The sequence below is a fragment of the Triticum urartu genome, chromosome 3A (genome assembly GCF_056163025.1).
Source record: "Triticum urartu cultivar PI428250 chromosome 3A, HENAU_Tu73, whole genome shotgun sequence".
In the NCBI taxonomy this organism is placed as follows: domain Eukaryota; kingdom Viridiplantae; phylum Streptophyta; class Magnoliopsida; order Poales; family Poaceae; genus Triticum; species Triticum urartu.
In genome coordinates, this window is record NC_141875.1 from 134,945,173 (window position 1) to 134,963,576 (window position 18,404).

Sequence of the window (18,404 nt, forward strand, 5' to 3'; positions counted from 1 at the left end):
CAAAAATTCCCAAATAATTCTCATAATTTCTCTGGGACATATATTGCCCAAATATGCCCAAACTTTCCTGTCCTAGCCCAAGAATAATCCCCCAATAATTAATCTTCATTTCTGTCCACTGTGCCTTTCTGTGAAGGAAGTGCCACCTATCCAATCTTTTTTGCTCCCAAACTTGTTGGGCATTTTTTTATGTCCAAATAATTGCCTCATGCCAAAATTCAACTATATTTGCTTAGCCAATCTTCCTCAGCAATTTTTCAAACTTTCTGTCAGTCTAAATGCATTGTGAAGGAAGTGATAGCTTGGTTTACCCAAATGAGTTGAACTTTTGCATGCATCTTCTTGTGCTCATATAATTGCTCTCCTCCAAAATTCAGCCCCACCCAATCATCTATGTGAGCACAACATCAAATCTTTGATTATGTCAATATTATCAGGTTGTGAAGCAAGTATATTTTATATTGCTTCATTTTGCCTGGAAATTTACCAGAGCATTCTCCTAGACAAATAACTTCTCTCCACGAAATTTTGCACCATTTCACCTAGCCAATATTTCTCTAGAATGTTTGCAAGTTTCTGGACAGAGGGAATAGTTGTGAAGGAAGTACCGTTTTGGTAAAACCAATTGGTATGAAATTTTAACAGAACCTTTATCTGGCCAAATCACTAAGACCTGCCAAGTTTTACCTCAAGTGGTTACTCCATGTGAGTGCATCATCCAAATCTTGATTCTGGACACATAATGTGAGTTACAAAGCAACTATGTTAGTTTGTGCTCCATTATGCCTCAAAACCTCCAGGATAATAGTACTTCCTTAGTTAATCACCCCAGAAAAAATCTTTGGCGCCAGTAAAATCCCTGTTGATCACCAGTGTTCATCCAAGTTTACTGTAGTAAACTTCAGAGTGTGATTACCTTTTAACCACAACTCTTTTAACTGATCTACCACCGCGGCTGTAACCTACCCTGGATGAACTACCCACTAGACAACATGGTCAAGCCCCTCTCCCTCGCTACCTGCCAGTGCACGCGATGACCGTGTTAATGGCACCACAGTGCACGCGCTCTGTGTGCAGTGGCCGCGTCCCGTGGCCGTTTGTGCATCGGCAACTCCTCCTCTCGTCGGCTTCGCGCGCATGAGCATGTCCAGGAATTTTACCGCGTTGTTGTCGTCCGCCTGGACCTCTCTCCCTCTCAGTAAAACCCCTCACCGACACTCACTGACGCTCGCCGCCGAATGCCCACGAGAGCATAGTGGCATTTTGGCTCGGTTCATCACCGTCCACTTCCTCCATGCGCTTCCTTGGCTTTATCCTCCCCGTGAGCATGCCAGCTCGGCCTCCTCGCCCCGCGGCTATATAAGGCCACCCCGAGACCCCCCCGAGCTCACCAGCCTACTCTACTCCCTCCTAGCTACCTCCCCGACCAGTCACCCGAGCTCTAGATCCCCTCATTTCTCCTCCATGGCCGCCATGTATGCCTCGGGTATGTGGGGACCCCGACTCATAAGTCGTGATCACCGAATGCACGTGTACAGTGATCCCAAAGATCAATGCTCACTGAACACACAGAAGCTGAATAACAAGAGTCATACATCCATACAAATCGTCTTACACAAATTATGACCATTTCGGTTAAGTCTTACATAGATAAAGCCTTAAGGGCTGAACATCAAATGAAACATAAGCAGCGGAAATCTTCGTCGATAAGTAGAACCCATGCCATCTGCCTTAACCCTACGGGCATTCTGACTGGAAACGTCCTAGTTCGCATGTTCGTCTCGAAAGAACTCTTCTTCGAACTCCTGTTCTTCCATGCCTGTCCAATTAAATAACCAGTGGCAAGCCAATGAGTACTTTGAATGTACTCGCAAGCAACCCATGTTTTGGTTCAAGATACAACAATGCATGACATAGGTAAAGTTTTGCGGAAAGCTAGTTTTGAGTGTAATGACATGTTCAACCACTTGTAAGACATGCATCAGGAGAATTCAATTAACCATGAGGATAGGTTACAGATATCAACATAAATAGAGTAGGCATCAACCCAACTCAATCATGTCAAGTCCTTTGACTTGACCCAAGTAGTTCTTCCCACACACACTGGTTCGTAAACAAGTGGACGTAGCCCAAGAGCGGTTACCCAACTATCCTTGACCGTGGACATGGCTATTCGAATAGTTTTACACTCTGCAGAGGTTGCACACTTTACCCACAAGATCCGGGGAACTTTCGTGTCATCCACGACCCGCGGTACCTCAAGTACCCGGGGTAAGCACCCGATCACTACCTTTCCCTAGACGACACTAACATGGAGTCCACTCGATTGGTAGTAACCCCCGTGCCCAACATTTCACAACTTAAAATTGTGGAGCCTCGCTCCTACATTCATCACATACCACTAGCATGGGGTACCAACGGTGTGTCCGGTGCCCCATAAAAATGTTCTTGGCCGCCCTACCTGGCACGACCCCGTCCCGAGAGAGAGCACCAACTCTCCCCCGTCACTAGTAATGCGGGCCCCAAGCTAGTATCGGCCTAGGTAATCAATAATGCCCTTTCCCATATAAGGGTAGAGTGGTTGCGCATGTAAGGTTGGAATAACGGTCGCAACTTAAACCAATCCGTTTTTGAAAGCAACACACACACACTTGCCTCGGCACACCACTTCGTCATCAAGTGGTTACCCATCTCATTATCTCCCTCGAGCATAAGTGGCACCCGACTTGGTTTTCGAAAAAGTCCTTTCAAAATACTTTGTCTCCATCACCATGCATATACCCGTCCCCTTTTTTTCGTAGCACTACTTTAGCGTCCTATCTACTCCCACCGGCATAACCCTCATAGAAAGGTAGAGTCATGCATCATGCAAGTGTCAACGAGAAAAGCAACGGAGGCAAACCACCTCAAGTGGTCACCATTTTATCATGACTTCGATGCAAGCAATAAAAGTGCCATATGACATGCATAAAAGGGGTTTCTTAGACATGGTCAAAGGGCTGCTTGCCTGGCTCAACAAAGTCTTCTGGGTCTTCAAAGTCTTCTGGTCCAACTCCTTCGTCAGCAACGCAATCTATCGTCGCAAAATATTAACAAGAAAAATAAGGCAATAATAAAACAGAAAAACCAAAGTGCTTAGAAAAATGTCAACTCATTTTTGTTAAATACTAGAGTTAAAACTAAGAAGGGGAAAATTCCTAGTTTTGGATTTGGAGCTACAGGGACAGAGCAATGGATTTTCAGACAAGGATTTAATTGTTCAAATTTGAATTTAAATTTGAACAACACAGAAAAGTTGGTTGGGCATGTATGAAAGTCACACCATTAAATAGGTGAGATTTTTACAGGAATTTAGGAGCTGGAATTATTGCATTTGGATGTTTATTTAATCCTGTGGAATTTTTGCAAGTCTAACAGAAAAGAAAAAGGAGAAGGGGCACCGTGCAACTGGGCCAGAACAGCCGCAGCGCAGCAGGCCCAGAGGGGATCCAGCCCGCTAGGGCTGCCACGTCGAAGGCGTAAACTCAAAATACGCCTCTAGCCGACGGGCGAACCGGTATGCGCGCGCGTGCATTTCAAATCTGACGGGCGGGGCCCAGGCGTCAGGACGTGAGGCTGACGGACGGGCCCCACGGCTGTCATCGTCAAACCTAGGTCAGAGAGGGCGGCGAGCTCACCGGCGACGATGCAGGGCACGGTGAGGTCGGGCGAGGGCACGGCTGGACTCAGCGTCGAGTCGCCATTCAGGTGGAGGTGGAGTTGGTCGTCGGGGTGGCCTGGTTTGCCGGCGACGAGGTCACGCGGCGGAGGTGCTTCGGGCGTCGGTGGTTCTGGCCATTTCCGGCAGCTACAGAGAGAGGAAACAAGGGGGAAAGGATCAGAGAGCTGTAGGGGTTCCAGGTCGAGAGGAAAGGGGGCCGGGGACGGCCTGTACCTCGCGAGCTCCGGCGAGCCAAAGCGGCGGAGCTCGGCCTCGATCTCGAGCTCGGGCGGCTCTGGGGACAATTGGGTGGTGCGGGAGGTGGATTAGGAGTGTGGGGGAGCGACAGGGAGTGATATAGAGGCTCGGGGTCGCCTCTTATAGGCTGGCCGAGGTCCACCGTAGGCGCGGCCTACGGGTGCCCACGGGATCGGCTCGGGTGGCCGTTAGAGAGGGAATGGAGGGCTCGGGGGTGTTCGTGGGAGTGGTCTAGGGTGCCAGGGAGAGAGAGGACGAGCGGGGCGAGCTGCTGGCGGGCCAGAGGAGCGGCACGAGCATTGCGAACGGGGCGGTGTTCTGGCGCGAGCTGCAGGAGAGAGAGGAGGGCGCGGGAGCAAGTGGGCGGCCTGCTGGCGTGGAGCGGACATCGAGGGGCATCGACTGGCCCGCGGGGGAGGCTCGTGGTGGTCGGGAGGTGCGGCATCAACGGTCGGGTGCCCTGCCAGACGCTCCAGAGCGCGACTTTGGCTAGCACCCGCGGCTTTCCCGCGTCCGCGCGCGTCCACTTGCGTCTGGCAGCTGAAGGGGGCATGGGCAAAAGCTGGGGAGTGCCTTGGATGCTCTGGAAGGCTGAGGGGAGAGAGGGAGGCTGAGAGAGAGAGAGAGGAATCCACTGTCGAGAGAATAAAAATGGGGTTCTCCCCCTCCATCATTGCTTCCTCAGGCAGCAAAGCACACAGGTGCTAGAGGGGGACTAGGAGGGGTCGTGGTAGAAAGTTGAGCCCACGGAGATTAGTGGAAGAGGCCAAAAATGGGGTTTTTGTAAAGTGGCAAAAGGTGTTTGATGCTAGTTTTGGAAAGTAGATGGTTTCCATTTGCCATAAGACTCCACAGGGTGGAATGACACATATAATTAGGGCCTTCCACCAATTTTGAGCTTATTTGGGCAAAGTTGCCAATGCAACTTTTGTAAACCCTAGAAATTAGCAGAAATGAACTTGTGCAGATCTAGTTGACCAAATCATTTCTCCTTGATGCACCACTTGGTGTAGTGGCCTCATTTGGTCATATGAACATGATCACAAAAGTTGGGTCAAGGAGAGAAAGTTGGTAGTACAAAGTTGTTCAAATTTGATTCTGGTCAGAGAGGGTTTTGGTGCATTTTGGTGAACCAAACTGACCTTAATTGAGATGAGGATTTGCAAGGTGATCACAATATGCATTTGTGACTTGCTGGATTTTCCTTGGATTTTTATAAAAATATTTCCTGTAGAAATATTTCAAATCCTTGAAATGGGCAGAAATGGTTTTGGGTGGTTTTGTCCAATATTTTTGACATGACCATGTGTTGAAACTCTTATATATGGAAAATATATGTCCACTGAGTTTCCCTGATTTTTGTCAAATATTTTTGAAACATTAATATAATTTTTCTCTATTAAATACCATTTCTGGCCTTAAGAAAAAGCTTTTAAATAAAATAGGAAAATAACTGTTAAAATTATATTTTTGTGGTTTATGGGAACCCTATATCTAATAGGTTTCAAATATACTCTTTGAAATATTTTTCATACCCCAAATCAAGTACTTGTAGTGCAAACCTCAACTCAGGGGTTTTTAGAAAACTAAATTTTGAAAATACTATTTGGCCAAATTATTTTTGTAGGAAAATACTATATTGTACTATACACATGGCATGATCATTGGGCAGAAGTTTGGGGCAAGGAGATGAAGTACAGAAGGTGGAGTAGTTGACTTTAAAGAGCACTTGAAAAATCACTCAGAGAAAGCCAACTCCAAAATAAAAGCCAAATAATGCAAAAGTTTTTGCTGGTCCAATTTTTTATGCTTTAATAATGAAAATGACATGTTACAAAATGCAGGGTGTGACAGCATTCGGCCTAAATTGGCTCAAGACCGACCTTCTCCCTCCACTCTACCACCACCAGAGGATTCCCCGTAGTCCGGCGCCCCTCCCCCACCTCTCAGTTCGGCGCTGGAGTGCTTGTAGCCGCGAGTTCCCTAGTCCGGCCGCCGCCATGGGTTCTCTGCCACCACGTGGTGCTGCGGCCACACCCCTCCCTGACGCCTGATTCTGCTCCAGGAGGGAGCAGCTCGTGTTCCCGATCTCGCCGGTGTGCTGGGCCTCGCCGGAGACGTCCTAGGTCGCCGGAACGGGCGCTGGCAGCAGCGGTCGTCCTCTGCCTTCGCGGGCGAGCGGGAGGTAGCAGAAGGAGACGAGGCCAGGCAGCCCCCCTCCTTTCCCCGACCCCACCTGGCAGCCACTCCGGCGCTGACCCCGCCCTATCCACGTGGATAAGAGGCAGGCCCCGGCTTTAAGTCCCCACGTTGACCCGAACTGCTGAGGTGGATAAGTGAAAGCGTATTCTCGTGAATACGTTTTCCTCCACCGAAAGCGCATTTTGTTTCTTCTTCAGCCCAGGATGCGTTTTCAGTTTAGTGAAAGCATATTTCTCTAATTATGTTTTCATTTTTTTTCTGTTCGGGCCCTGTTTGAAAATATTTTCATTACAGATATGCCCCTGGCAGAAAACACTTCATATCTTTTCAACCACAACTCCAAATGAGGTGAGTCCAAAGCCCACTTCTTCATTTTGTCGAGCCCGTTCCGATGGAATCATTTTCACCATGTTTTGACATTATGAAAATTACCATTTTGCCCTTGCACTTAATCAGCCCCTCCGGGAGAGAATGTTTTTCGGCGATTCTTTCCGCGAGCTTCTCGCACTTCTTCTCGGTGACTTCTTCCACCCCAGGCAAGCCACACCCTCCATTTGCATGATTGCAATGCAGTGACATGGTTTAAGTTATTTGAACTTGTTTAAAATATTGCATTAGCTATGTATGATTTGTTCATGGCATTTCTCGGAGTATTGTTTTGATCTTGATATTGCCATGAGATTGATTGGAGTTCTAGGACTTATATTTTGATGATTATGTGGATGACATGTTGCCTTTGGATTCTTAGTGGCTATTATGATTATGTTCATGATGGTATTATGCTTTGGAGTATTACTTTGGATGTCATGATGCCTTTGGATTATTAGTGGCTTTTATGAATATATTTTTATGATGATATCTGTTATTATTTTGGAGTATTAATTTGGATATCATGTTACCATTGGATTATTAGTGGCTAGTATTAGTTTCATCATGATGCTAGATGATATTATGTTTTGGAGTATGATGATGGAAATGATGCTTGCATGTGGATCATAGTTGGATAGTTAGTTCTTGATATTTGAGTAGTAGTCTTATCGTTCATGGATTCATCATGATAGTAATGTTAGACTGTCCTCGGAGTATTTTGATATGATGATATTCAGCTTTGGAGAAATTGTTGGATAGTGCCATGACTTGGGTTATAGGTTGATAGATGATATCAGAGTATCAGTCATTACTATTATATTTTGGGGATAAATTCCGTTATTAAGTTGGTCAGGTTGTCATGGTCCTAAGTCTGACAGTAGAATGGGGGGTAGGAATGTAGAGGCAAGATCCTAGCTATGGAGGAGCTGTACACGCGAGTTTTACGAGTTCAGGCCCTTCTCAGAGGAAGTAAGAGCCCTATGTCTTGGAGCCCGAAGGCGGTTGACTGGATTATATGCGTGTGAGTTACAAGGGGTGCGAACCCTTGTGCCTGTGGAGGGGGTGGCTTATATAGAGTGCGCCAGGACCCCAGCCAGCCCACGTCACAAAGGGTTTAAGGTACATTGAAGAGAGAACGTTACTGGTAATGCCCACACTAAAATGTTATAAATGACAATTAAGCCTATAAGTAAATGCCCGACCGTTGCTCATGCAGAGTGGCTTTAGCTCTTCTGTCCGTCGAGTGACTTCTGCGACGGTCGAGTGACATTGATTCTTCCGAGTGGAATGTCTCTGGTCGAGTGGATGATGGTACCCTTTGAATGATCCAGGATTTAGGGTGATGTCCTAGGGGAGGATGTCTAGGTCAGGTCTATGACCCTACCCTAGGTACATAGCTTCATCATTAGCCCTCGAATGGTTCAGGGTTTGAGTGGAGAAGGAGTTGATAATCTCTTCGATTCTGCTTTTCTGCTTTGAGAATGTCTTGCCCAGAGGTCGAATGAACATTCATGATGGCTTCAACTGCTTGTTCAGTCGGCTTGATCCATTCTTGGTTTTGTCGAGTCAACTTTCGTTGTTAAGTTTTGAGTGTTGATATGGGAAAAATCTTCCGTCTGGCGGGTTGTTCTTGTTGGTGAACGTAGTAATTTCAAAAAATTTCCTATGCATATGCAAGATCATGGTGATGCATAGCAACGAGAGGGGAGAGTGTGATCTACGTACCCTTGTAAACCGACAGCGGAAGCGTTAGCACAACGCTGTTGATGTAGTCGTACGTCTTCACGGCCCGACCGATCAAGCACCGTAACTACGGCACCTCTGAGTTCTAGCACACGTTCAGCTCGATGACGATCCCCGGACTCCGATCCAGCAAAGTGTCGGGGAAGAGTTCCGTCAGCACGACGGCGTGGTGACGATCTTGATGTACTACCGTCACAGGGCTTCGCCTAAGCACCGCTACAATATTATCGAGGATTATGGTGGAAGGGGCCACCGCACACGGCTAAGAATATGATCACGTGGATCAACTTGTGTGTCTAGAGGTGCCCCCTGCCCTCGTATATAAAGGATCAAGGGGGGGGGGTGCGGCCGGCCAGGAGGAGGGCGCGCCAGGAGGAGTCCTACTCCCACCGGGAGTAGGATTCCCCCCCTTTCCTAGTTGGAATAGGATTCGGGAGGGGGGAAAGAGGAGAGAGAGAAGGAAGGGGGGGCGCCGCCCCCCTCTCCTTGTCCTATTCAGACTACAGGGGGGAGGGGCGTGAGGCCCAGCGATGGCCACCTCTCCTCTCTTCCACTAAAGCCCACTAAGGCCCATATACCTCCCGGGGGGTTCCGGTAACCTCCCGGTACTCCGGTAAAATCCCGATTTCATCCAGAACACTTCCGATATCCAAATATAGGCTTCCAATATATCAATCTTTATGTCTCGAACATTTCAAGACTCCTCGTCATGTCCGTGATCACATCCGGGACTCCGAACAAACTTTGGTACATCAAAATGCATAAACTCATAATATAACTGTCATCGAAACCTTAAGCGTGCGGACCCTACGGGTTCGAGAATAATGTAGACATGACTGAGACACGTCTCCGGTCAATAACCAATAGCGGAACCTGGATGCTCATATTGGCTCCTACATATTCTACGAAGATCTTTATCGGTCAGACCGCATAACAACTAACTCATTAGTTGCAATGCTTGCAAGGCTTATGTGATGTGCATTACCGAGAGGGCCCAGAGATACCTCTCCGACAATCAGAGTGACAAATCCTAATCTCGAAATACACCAACCCAACATGTACCTTTGGAGACACTTGTAGAGCTCCTTTATAATCACCCAGTTACGTTGTGACGTTTGGTAGCACACAAAGTGTTCCTCCGGTAAACGGGAGTTGCATAATCTCATAGTCATAGGAACATGTATAAGTCATGAAGAAAGCAATAGCAACATACTAAACGATCGGGTGCTAAGCTAATGGAATGGGTCATGTCAATCACATCATTCTCCCAATGATGTGATCCCATTAATCAAATGACAACACATGTCTATGGTTAGGAAACATAACCATCTTCGATTAACGAGCTAGTCAAGTAGAGGCATACTAGTGACGTTTGGTTTGTCTATGTATTCACACAAGTATTATGTTTCCGGATAATACAATTCTAGCATGAATAATAAACATTTATCATGATATAAGGAAATAAAATAATAACAATATTATTGCCTCTAGGGCATATTTCCTTCAGTCTCCCACTTGCACTAGAGTCAATAATCTAGATTACACAGTAATGATTTTAACACCCATGGAGCTTTGGTGCTGATCATGTTTTGCTCGTGGAAGAGGCTTAGTCAACGAGTCTGCTATATTCAGATCCGTATGTATCATGCAAATCTCTATGTCTCCCACCTGGACTATATCCCGGATGGAATTGAAGCGTCTCTTGATGTGCTTGGTTCTCTTGTGAAATCTGGATTCCTTTGCCAAGGAAATTGCACCAGTATTGTCACAAAAGATTTTCATTGGACCTGATGCACTAGGTATGACACCTAGATCGGATATGAGCTCCTTCATCCAGACTCCTTCGTTTGCTGCTTCCGAAGCAGCTATGTACTCCGCTTCACATGTAGATCCCGCCACAACGCTTTGTTTAGAACTGGACCAACTGACAGCTCCACAGTTTAATGTGAACACGTATCTGGTTTGCGATTTAGAATCGTCCGGATCAGTGTCAAAGCTTGCATCAACGTAACCATTTACGATGAGCTCTTTGTCACCTCCATATATGAGAAACATATCCTTAGTCCTTTTCAGGTATTTCAGGATGTTCTTGACCGCTGTCTAGTGATCCACTCCTGGATTACTTTGGTACCTCCCTGCTAGACTTATAGCAAGACACACATCAGGTCTGGTACACAGCGTTGCATACATGATAGAGCCTATGGCTGAGGCATAGGGAACATCTTTCATTTTCTCTCTATCTTCTGCATTGGTCGGGGATTGAGTCTTACTCAATTTCACACCTTGTAACACAGTCAAGAATCCTTTCTTTGCTTGATCCATTTTGAACTTCTTCAAAACTTTGTCAAGGTATATGCTTTGTGAAAGTCCAATTAAGCGTCTTGATCTATCTCTATAGATCTTAATGCCCAATATGTAAGCAGCTTCACCGAGGTCTTTCATTGAAAAACTATTATTCAAGTATCCTTTTATGCTATCCAGAAATTCTATATCATTTCCGATTAGCAATATGTCATCTACATATAATATCAAAAATGCTACAGAGCTCCCACTCACTTTCTTGTAAATACAGGCTTATCCAAAAGTCTGTACAAAACCAAATGCTTTGATCACTCTATCAAAGCATTTATTCCAACTCCGAGAGGCTTGCACCAGTCGATAAATGGATCGCTGGAGCTTGCACACTTTGATAGCTCCCTTTGGATCGACAAAACCTTCCGGCTGCATCATATACAACTCTTCTTGCAGAAATCCATTCAGGAAAGCAGTTTTGATATCCATTTGCCAAATTTCATAATCATAAAATGCGGCAATTGCTAACATGATTCGGACAGACTTAAGCATCGCTACGGGTGAGAAGGTCTCATCGTAGTCAATCCCTTGAACTTGCCGAAAACCTTTTGCGACAAGTCGAGCTTTATAGACAGTAACATTACCGTCAGCGTCAGTCTTCTTCTTGAAAATCCATTTATTCTCATTGCTTGCCGATCATTGGGCAAGTCAACCAAAGTCCATACTTTGTTCTCATACATGGATCCCATCTCAGATTTCATGGCTTCAAGCCATTTTGCGGAATCTGGGCTCACCATCGCTTCTTCATAGTTCATAGGTTCATCATGATCTAGTATCATGACTTCCAGAACAGGATTATCGTACCATTCTGGCACGGATCTTACTCTGGTTGATCTACGAGGTTCAGTAGTATCTTGTTTTGAAGTTTCATGATCATTATCATTAGCTTCCTCACTAATTGGTGTAGGTGTCATAGAAACAGGTTTCTGTGATGTACTACTTTCCAATAAGGGAGCAGGTACAGTTACCTCGTCAAGTTCTACTTTCCTCCCACTCACTTCTTTCGAGAGAAACTCCTTCTCTAGAAACTTTCCGAATTTAGCAACAAAAGTCTTGCCTTCGGATTTGTGATAGAAGGTGTATCCAATAGTTTCCTTTGGATATCCTATGAAGACACATTTCTCCGATTTGGGTTCGAGCTTATCAGGTTGAAGTTTTTTCAAATAAGCATCGCAGCCCCAAACTTTCAGAAATGACAACTTTGGTTTCTTGCCAAACCATAGTTCATAAGGCGTCGTTTCAACGGATTTTGATGGTGCCCTATTTAACGCGAATGCGGCCGTCTCTAGAGCATAACCCCAAAACGATAGCGGTAAATCAGTAAGAGACATCATAGATCGCACCATATCTAGTAAAGTACGATTACGACGTTCGGACACACCATTACGCTGTGGTGTTACGGGTGGCGTGAGTTGCGAAACTATTCCACATTGTTTCAAATGTACACCAAACTCATAACTCAAATATTCTCCTCCATGATCAGATCGTAGGAATTTTATTTTCTTGTTACGATGATTTTCAACTTCACTCTGAAATTCTTTGAACTTTTCAAACGTTTCAGACTTATGTTTCATTAATTAGATATACCCATATCTGCTTAAGTCATCTGTGAAGGTGAGAAAATAACGATATCCGCCTCGAGCCTCAACATTCATCGGACCACATACATCTGTATGTATGATTTCCAATAAATCTGTTGCTCTCTCCATAGTACCGGAGAACGGTGTTTTTGTCATCTTACCCATAAGGCACGGTTCACAAGTACCAAGTGATTCATAATCAAGTGGTTCCAAAAGCCCATCAGTATGGAATTTCTTCATGCGCTTTATACCGATATGACCCAAACGGCAGTGCCACAAATAAGTTGCACTATCATTATCAACTCTGTATCTTTTGGCTTCAACACTATGAATATGTGTGTCACTACTATCGAGATTTAATAAGAATAGACCACTCTTTAAGGGTGCATGACCATAAAAGATATTACTCATATAAATAGAACAACCATTATTCTCTGATTTAAATGAATAACCGTCTCGCATCAAACAAGATCCAGATATAATGTTCATGCTTAACGCTGGCACCAAATAACAATTATTTAGGTCTAATACTAATCCCGAAGGTAAATGTAGAGGTAGCGTGCCGACTGCGATCACATCGACTTTGGAACCCTTTCCCACGCGCATCATCACCTCGTCCTTAGCCAATCTTCGCTTAATCCATAGTCCCTGTTTCGAGTTGCAAATATTAGCAACAGAACCAGTATCAAATACCCAGGTGCTACTGCGAGCTTTAGTAAGGTACACATCAATAACATGTATATCACATATACCTTTGTTCACCTTGCCATCCTTCTTATCCGCCAAATACTTGGGGCAGTTCCGCTTCCAGTGACCAGTCTGCTTGCAGTAGAAGCACTCAGTTTCAGGTTTAGGTCCAGTTTTGGGTTTCTTCTCTTGAGTAGCAACTTGCTTGCTGTTCTTTTTGAAGTTCCCCTTCTTCTTCCCTTTGCCCTTTTTCGTGATACTAGTGGTCTTGTTGACCATCAACTCTTGATGCTCCTTCTTGATTTCTACCTCTGCAACTTTCAGCATTGCGAAGAGCTCGGGAATAGTCTTATTCATCCATTGCATATTATAGTTCATCACGAAGCTCTTATAGCTTGGTGGTAGTGATTGGAGAATTCTGTCAATGACGCAATCATCTGGAAGATTAACTCCCAATTGAATCAAGTGATTATTATACCCAGACATTTTGAGTATATGCTCACTGACAGAACTGTTCTCCTCCATCTTACAGCTATAGAACTTATTGGAGACTTCATATCTCTCAATCCGGGCATTTGCTTGAAATATCAACTTCAACTCCTGGAACATCTCATATGCTCCATGACGTTTAAAACGTCGTTGAAGTCCCGATTCTAGGCCGTAAAGCATGGCACACTGAACTATCGAGTAGTCATCAGCTTTACTCTGCCAGACGTTCATAACATCTGGTGTTGCTCCAGCAGCAGGGCTGGCACCCAGCGGTGCTTCCAGGACGTAATTCTTCTGTGCAGCAATGAGGATAATCCTCAAGTTACGAACCCAGTCCGTGTAATTGCTACCATCATCTTTCAACTTTGCTTTCTCAAGGAACGCATTAAAATTCAACGGAACAACAACACGGGCCATCTATCTACAATCAAACATAAACAAGCAAGATACTATCAGGTACTAAGTTCATGATAAATTTAGGTTCAATTAATCATATTACTTAAGAATTCCCACTTAGATAGACATCCCTCTAATCCTCTAAGTGATTACGTGATCCAAATCAACTAAACCATGTCCGATCATCACGTGAGATGGAGTAGTTTCATTGGTGAACATCACTATGTTGACCATATCTACCATATGATTCACGCTCGACCTTTCGGTCTCCGTGTTCCAGGCCATATCTGTATATGCTTGGCTCATCAAGTATAACCTGAGTATTCCGCGTGTGCAACTGTTTTGCACCCGTTGTATTTGAACGTAGAGCCTATCACACCCGATCATCACGTGGTGTCTCAGCACAAAGAACTTTCGCAATGGTGCATACTCAGGGAGAACACTTCTTGATAATTAGTGAGAGATCATCTTATAATGCTACCGTCAATCAAAGCAAGATAAGATGCATAAAAGATAAACATCACATGCAATCAATATAAGTGATATGATATGGCCATCATCATCTTGTGCTTGTGATCTCCATCTTCGAAGCACCGTCGTGATCACCATCATCACCAGCGCGACACCTTGATCTCCATCGTAGCATCGTTGTCGTCTCGCCAATCTTATGCTTCCACGACTATCGCTACCGCTTAGTGATAAAGTAAAGCATTACAGCGCGATTGCATTGCATACAATAAAGCAACAACCATATGGCTCCTGCCAGTTGCCAATAACTCGGTTACAAAACATGATCATCTCATACAATAAAATTTGGCATCATGTCTTGACCATATCACATCACAACATGCCCTGCAAAAACAAGTTAGATGTCCTCTACTTTGTTGTTGCAAGTTTTACGTGGCTGCTACGGGCTTAAGCAAGAACCAATCTTACCTACCCATCAAAACCACAACGATAGTGTGTCAAGTTGGTGCTGTTTTAACCTTCGCAAGGACCGGGCGTAGCCACACTCGGTTCAACTAAAGTTGGAGAAACTGTCACCCGCTAGCCACCTTTGTGCAAAGCACGTCGGGAGAACCGGTCTCGCATAAGCATACGCGTAATGTCGGTCCGGGCCGCTTCGTCCAACAATACCGCCGAACCAAAGTATGACATGCTGGTAAGCAGTATGACTTATATCACCCACAACTCACTTGTGTTCTACTCGTGCATATAACATCAACACATAAAACCTAGGCTCTGATACCACTGTTGGGGAACGTAGTAATTTCAAAAAATTTCCTACGCACACGCAAGATCATGGTGATGCATAGCAACGAGAGGGGAGAGTGTGATCTACGTACCCTTGTAGACCGACAGCGGAAGCGTTAGCACAACGCGGTTGATGTAGTCGTACGTCTTCACGGCCCGACCGATCAAGCACCGAAACTACAGCACCTCCGAGTTCTAGCACATGTTCAGCTCGATGATGATCCCCGGACTCTGATCCAGCAAAGTGTTGGGGAAGAGTTCCGTCTGCATGACGGCGTGGTGACGATCTTGATGTACTACCGTCGCAGGGCTTCGCCTAAGCACCGCTACAATATTATCGAGGATTATGGTGGAAGGGGGCACCGCAGACGGCTAAGAATATGATCACGTGGATCAACTTGTGTGTCTAGAGGTGTCCCCTGCCCCCATATATAAAGGATCAAGGGGGGGTGCGGCCGGCCAGGAGGAGGGCGCGCCAGGAGAAGTCCTACTCCCATCGGGAGTAGGATTCCCCCCCCTTTCCTAGTTGGAATAGGATTCGAGAGGGGGGAAAGAGGAGAGAGAGAAGGAAGGGGGGCACCGCCCCCCTCTCCTTGTTCTATTTGTACTAGGGGGAGGGGCGCGCGGCCCAGCCCTGGCCACCTCTCCTATCTTCCACTAAAGCCCACTAAGGCCCATATACCTCCCGGGGGTTCCGGTAACCTCCCGGTACTCCGGTAAAATCCCGAGTTCATACGGAACACTTCCGATATCCAAATATAGGCTTTCAATATATCAATCTTTATGTCTCGACCATTTCGAGACTCCTCGTCATGTCCGTGATCACATCCGGGACTCTGAACAAACTTCGGTACATCAAAATGCATAAACTAATAATATAACTATCATCGAAACCTTAAGCGTGCGGACCCTACGGGTTCGAGAACAATGTAGACATGACCGAGACACGTCTCCGGTCAATAACCAATAGCGGAACCTGGATGCTCATATTGGCTCCTACATATTCTACGAAGATCTTTATCGGTCATACCGCATAACAACATACGTTGTTCCCTTTGTCATCGGTATGTTACTTGCCCGAGATTCGATCGTCGGTATCTCAATACCTAGTTCAATCTCGTTACCGGCAAGTCGCTTTACTCGTTTTGTAATACATCATCTCACAACTAAGTCATTAGTTGCAATGCTTGCAAGGCTTATGTGATGTGCATTATCGAGAGGGCCCAGAGATACCTGTAGAGCTCCTTTATAATCACCCAACATGTACGCCAACCCAACATGTACCTAACATGTACCTTTGGAGACACCACGTTACGTTGTGATGTTTGGTAGCATGTACCTAACATGTACATACCTGTAGAGCTCCTTTATAATCACCCAGTTACGTTGTGATGTTTGGTAGCACACAAAGTGTTCCTCCGGTAAACGGGAGTTGCATAATCTTATAGTCATAGGAATATGTATAAGTCATGAAGAAAGCAATAGCAACATACTAAACGATCGGGTGCTAAGCTAATGGAATGGGTCATGTCAATCACATCATTCTCCCAATGATGTTATCCCATTAATCAAATGACAACACATGTCTATGGTTAGGAAACATAACCATCTTCGATTAACGAGCTAGTCAAGTAGAGGCAAACTAGTGATGTTTGGTTTGTCTATGTATTCACACAAGTATTATGTTTCCGGATAATACAATTCTAGCATGAATAATAAACATTTATCATGATATAAGGAAATAAAATAATAACAATATTATTGCCTCTAGGGCATATTTCCTTCAGTTCTGCCGTCTGCGGATTTCACGGGATTTGAATTTTGGGAAGCACGCCGGGCGTGGTAGGCCACAGTAATTGGGACGGATTAGGCAGGCCACCTCGATCTCCGCGCCACCTTTTTTGCCACGTATCGCGCGCGCGACTGTTGCGGGATTTAAAAGATCGTCCGGGCCTACAAGTCAGTCACTCGGAAGTGACCTTATATAAGGCGCCGGACCAGGGCTTTTGAACAGTGCGCCTCCATTCTCCTTCCTCCTCCTCAGATTTCTCTGCTGCGCCTGCTTCTGCTTTCGGCATCGTCGCCCCGCTCGACCTCGATTCACTGCCATGGGGAAGGAGAAGACGGTGGCGTTGGAGCATGCGAAGAAGGCGACGGCGAAGGCGAAAGGGAAGAAGACCAGCCGGGGCGGATCTTCGTCGAGGTCCGGCTTGCCGCCTGGCTGGATCCAGGCCGACTGGATCCGCTCGACAATCAGTCAAGATGACATCGATGACCTGGTTGAGGAGGGACTGATCCCCCATGAATCGGCGCGGCTCCCGGGGAATGAGACTGAGCCGCAGCCATAGGAGGGTGAGTGCGTTCTCCTTGCCACCCATGTCGACCACGGGTTTTCTTTGCCTCCCCACCCTTTCTTTCGTGGTTTCTTGAACTTCTTTGGGGCTCAACTCCACCACTTTTCTCCAAACACCATCGTGTACCTTGCCGCTTTCCTGTCTATGTGCGAGAACTTCTTGGGTTGTCGACCACACTGGGGTCTCTTCAAGTATATATTCACATGTCGCTCTCAGACAGTCAAGAAGGCCAACCCGAGTGATCAGAGGACGCACGTGATATAGATGTGCGGCGGTCTTGGAATTCGAATGAGGAACAAAAGCACTTTCCGAACTATGATCCTTCCCGACTCGGTTCGGGGTTGGCAGTCGACCTGGTTCTACTGCAAGGATGAGCCGACCCCGGGCCAGTCGACTGGACTTTCCCCCTTTTCCATGGCTCGAGTGGAGAAGCCATCCACCTTGAGAGTGATCCCGGAGGAGAAGGTGCAGGTGAAGGTTATGGTCGAGCGGGTTGTCCAACTTGTCCGCGACGTAGTGACCAGTATGGGCCTGTTGGAGGTCTTCCTCCGTCGACACATCCAACCACTCCAAGCTCGTGACCATCCGATGTGGATGTTCTTGGGACTCGAGGATTCCACTTGGATCCACCCGGAGGATGTCAGTGAGAACACGGCGGAGCAGTGGCTGAGAGGTATTACCGGCAACAAAGATAATCCCCGAGGGTCCAGGAGGGTGGTTCCATTCGACCATTCGCGCCAGTCGGAACAGGTACGATTCTGCATTATCGAGTGTCTTCTTGTTTTACTATGTATCATCTTGTTGACGGTCGACTGTCTTTCTTTTATTCCTTGTCTTTCAGGCTCTTGATGATATGTACTCAATGCCCAATGGAGTGCAAGAGCAAAATGTCGAGGGAGAGGCGAGCGGGGGCGAGAGCGGCGAGTGGCACTCGGATGCAGAGGAGGACGAGGAGAGCGACGACCCGAGTGACGAAGAAGAGGTCGACTCGCCTCCTCGTAGAGAAAGGAGGTCCAAGCA

General features: G+C 46.2%; 1 protein-coding gene across 1 annotated transcript in view; it reads right to left on the reverse strand.

The window, feature by feature from the left end:
- The window catches only part of LOC125546735 (uncharacterized), a 53,097-nt gene extending 34,981 nt beyond the window's left edge, over nucleotides 1-18,116 (reverse strand). The window contains exons 1-3 of the mRNA XM_087514955.1: nucleotides 17,825-18,116; nucleotides 3,935-3,995; nucleotides 3,651-3,847 (exon numbers count right to left, since the gene is read on the reverse strand). Coding sequence (XP_087371081.1) covers nucleotides 3,651-3,847; nucleotides 3,935-3,995; nucleotides 17,825-18,116 — 550 coding nt within the window. The remainder of the gene's footprint in view (nucleotides 1-3,650; nucleotides 3,848-3,934; nucleotides 3,996-17,824) is intronic.
- Nucleotides 18,117-18,404: the final 288 nt, after the last annotated feature.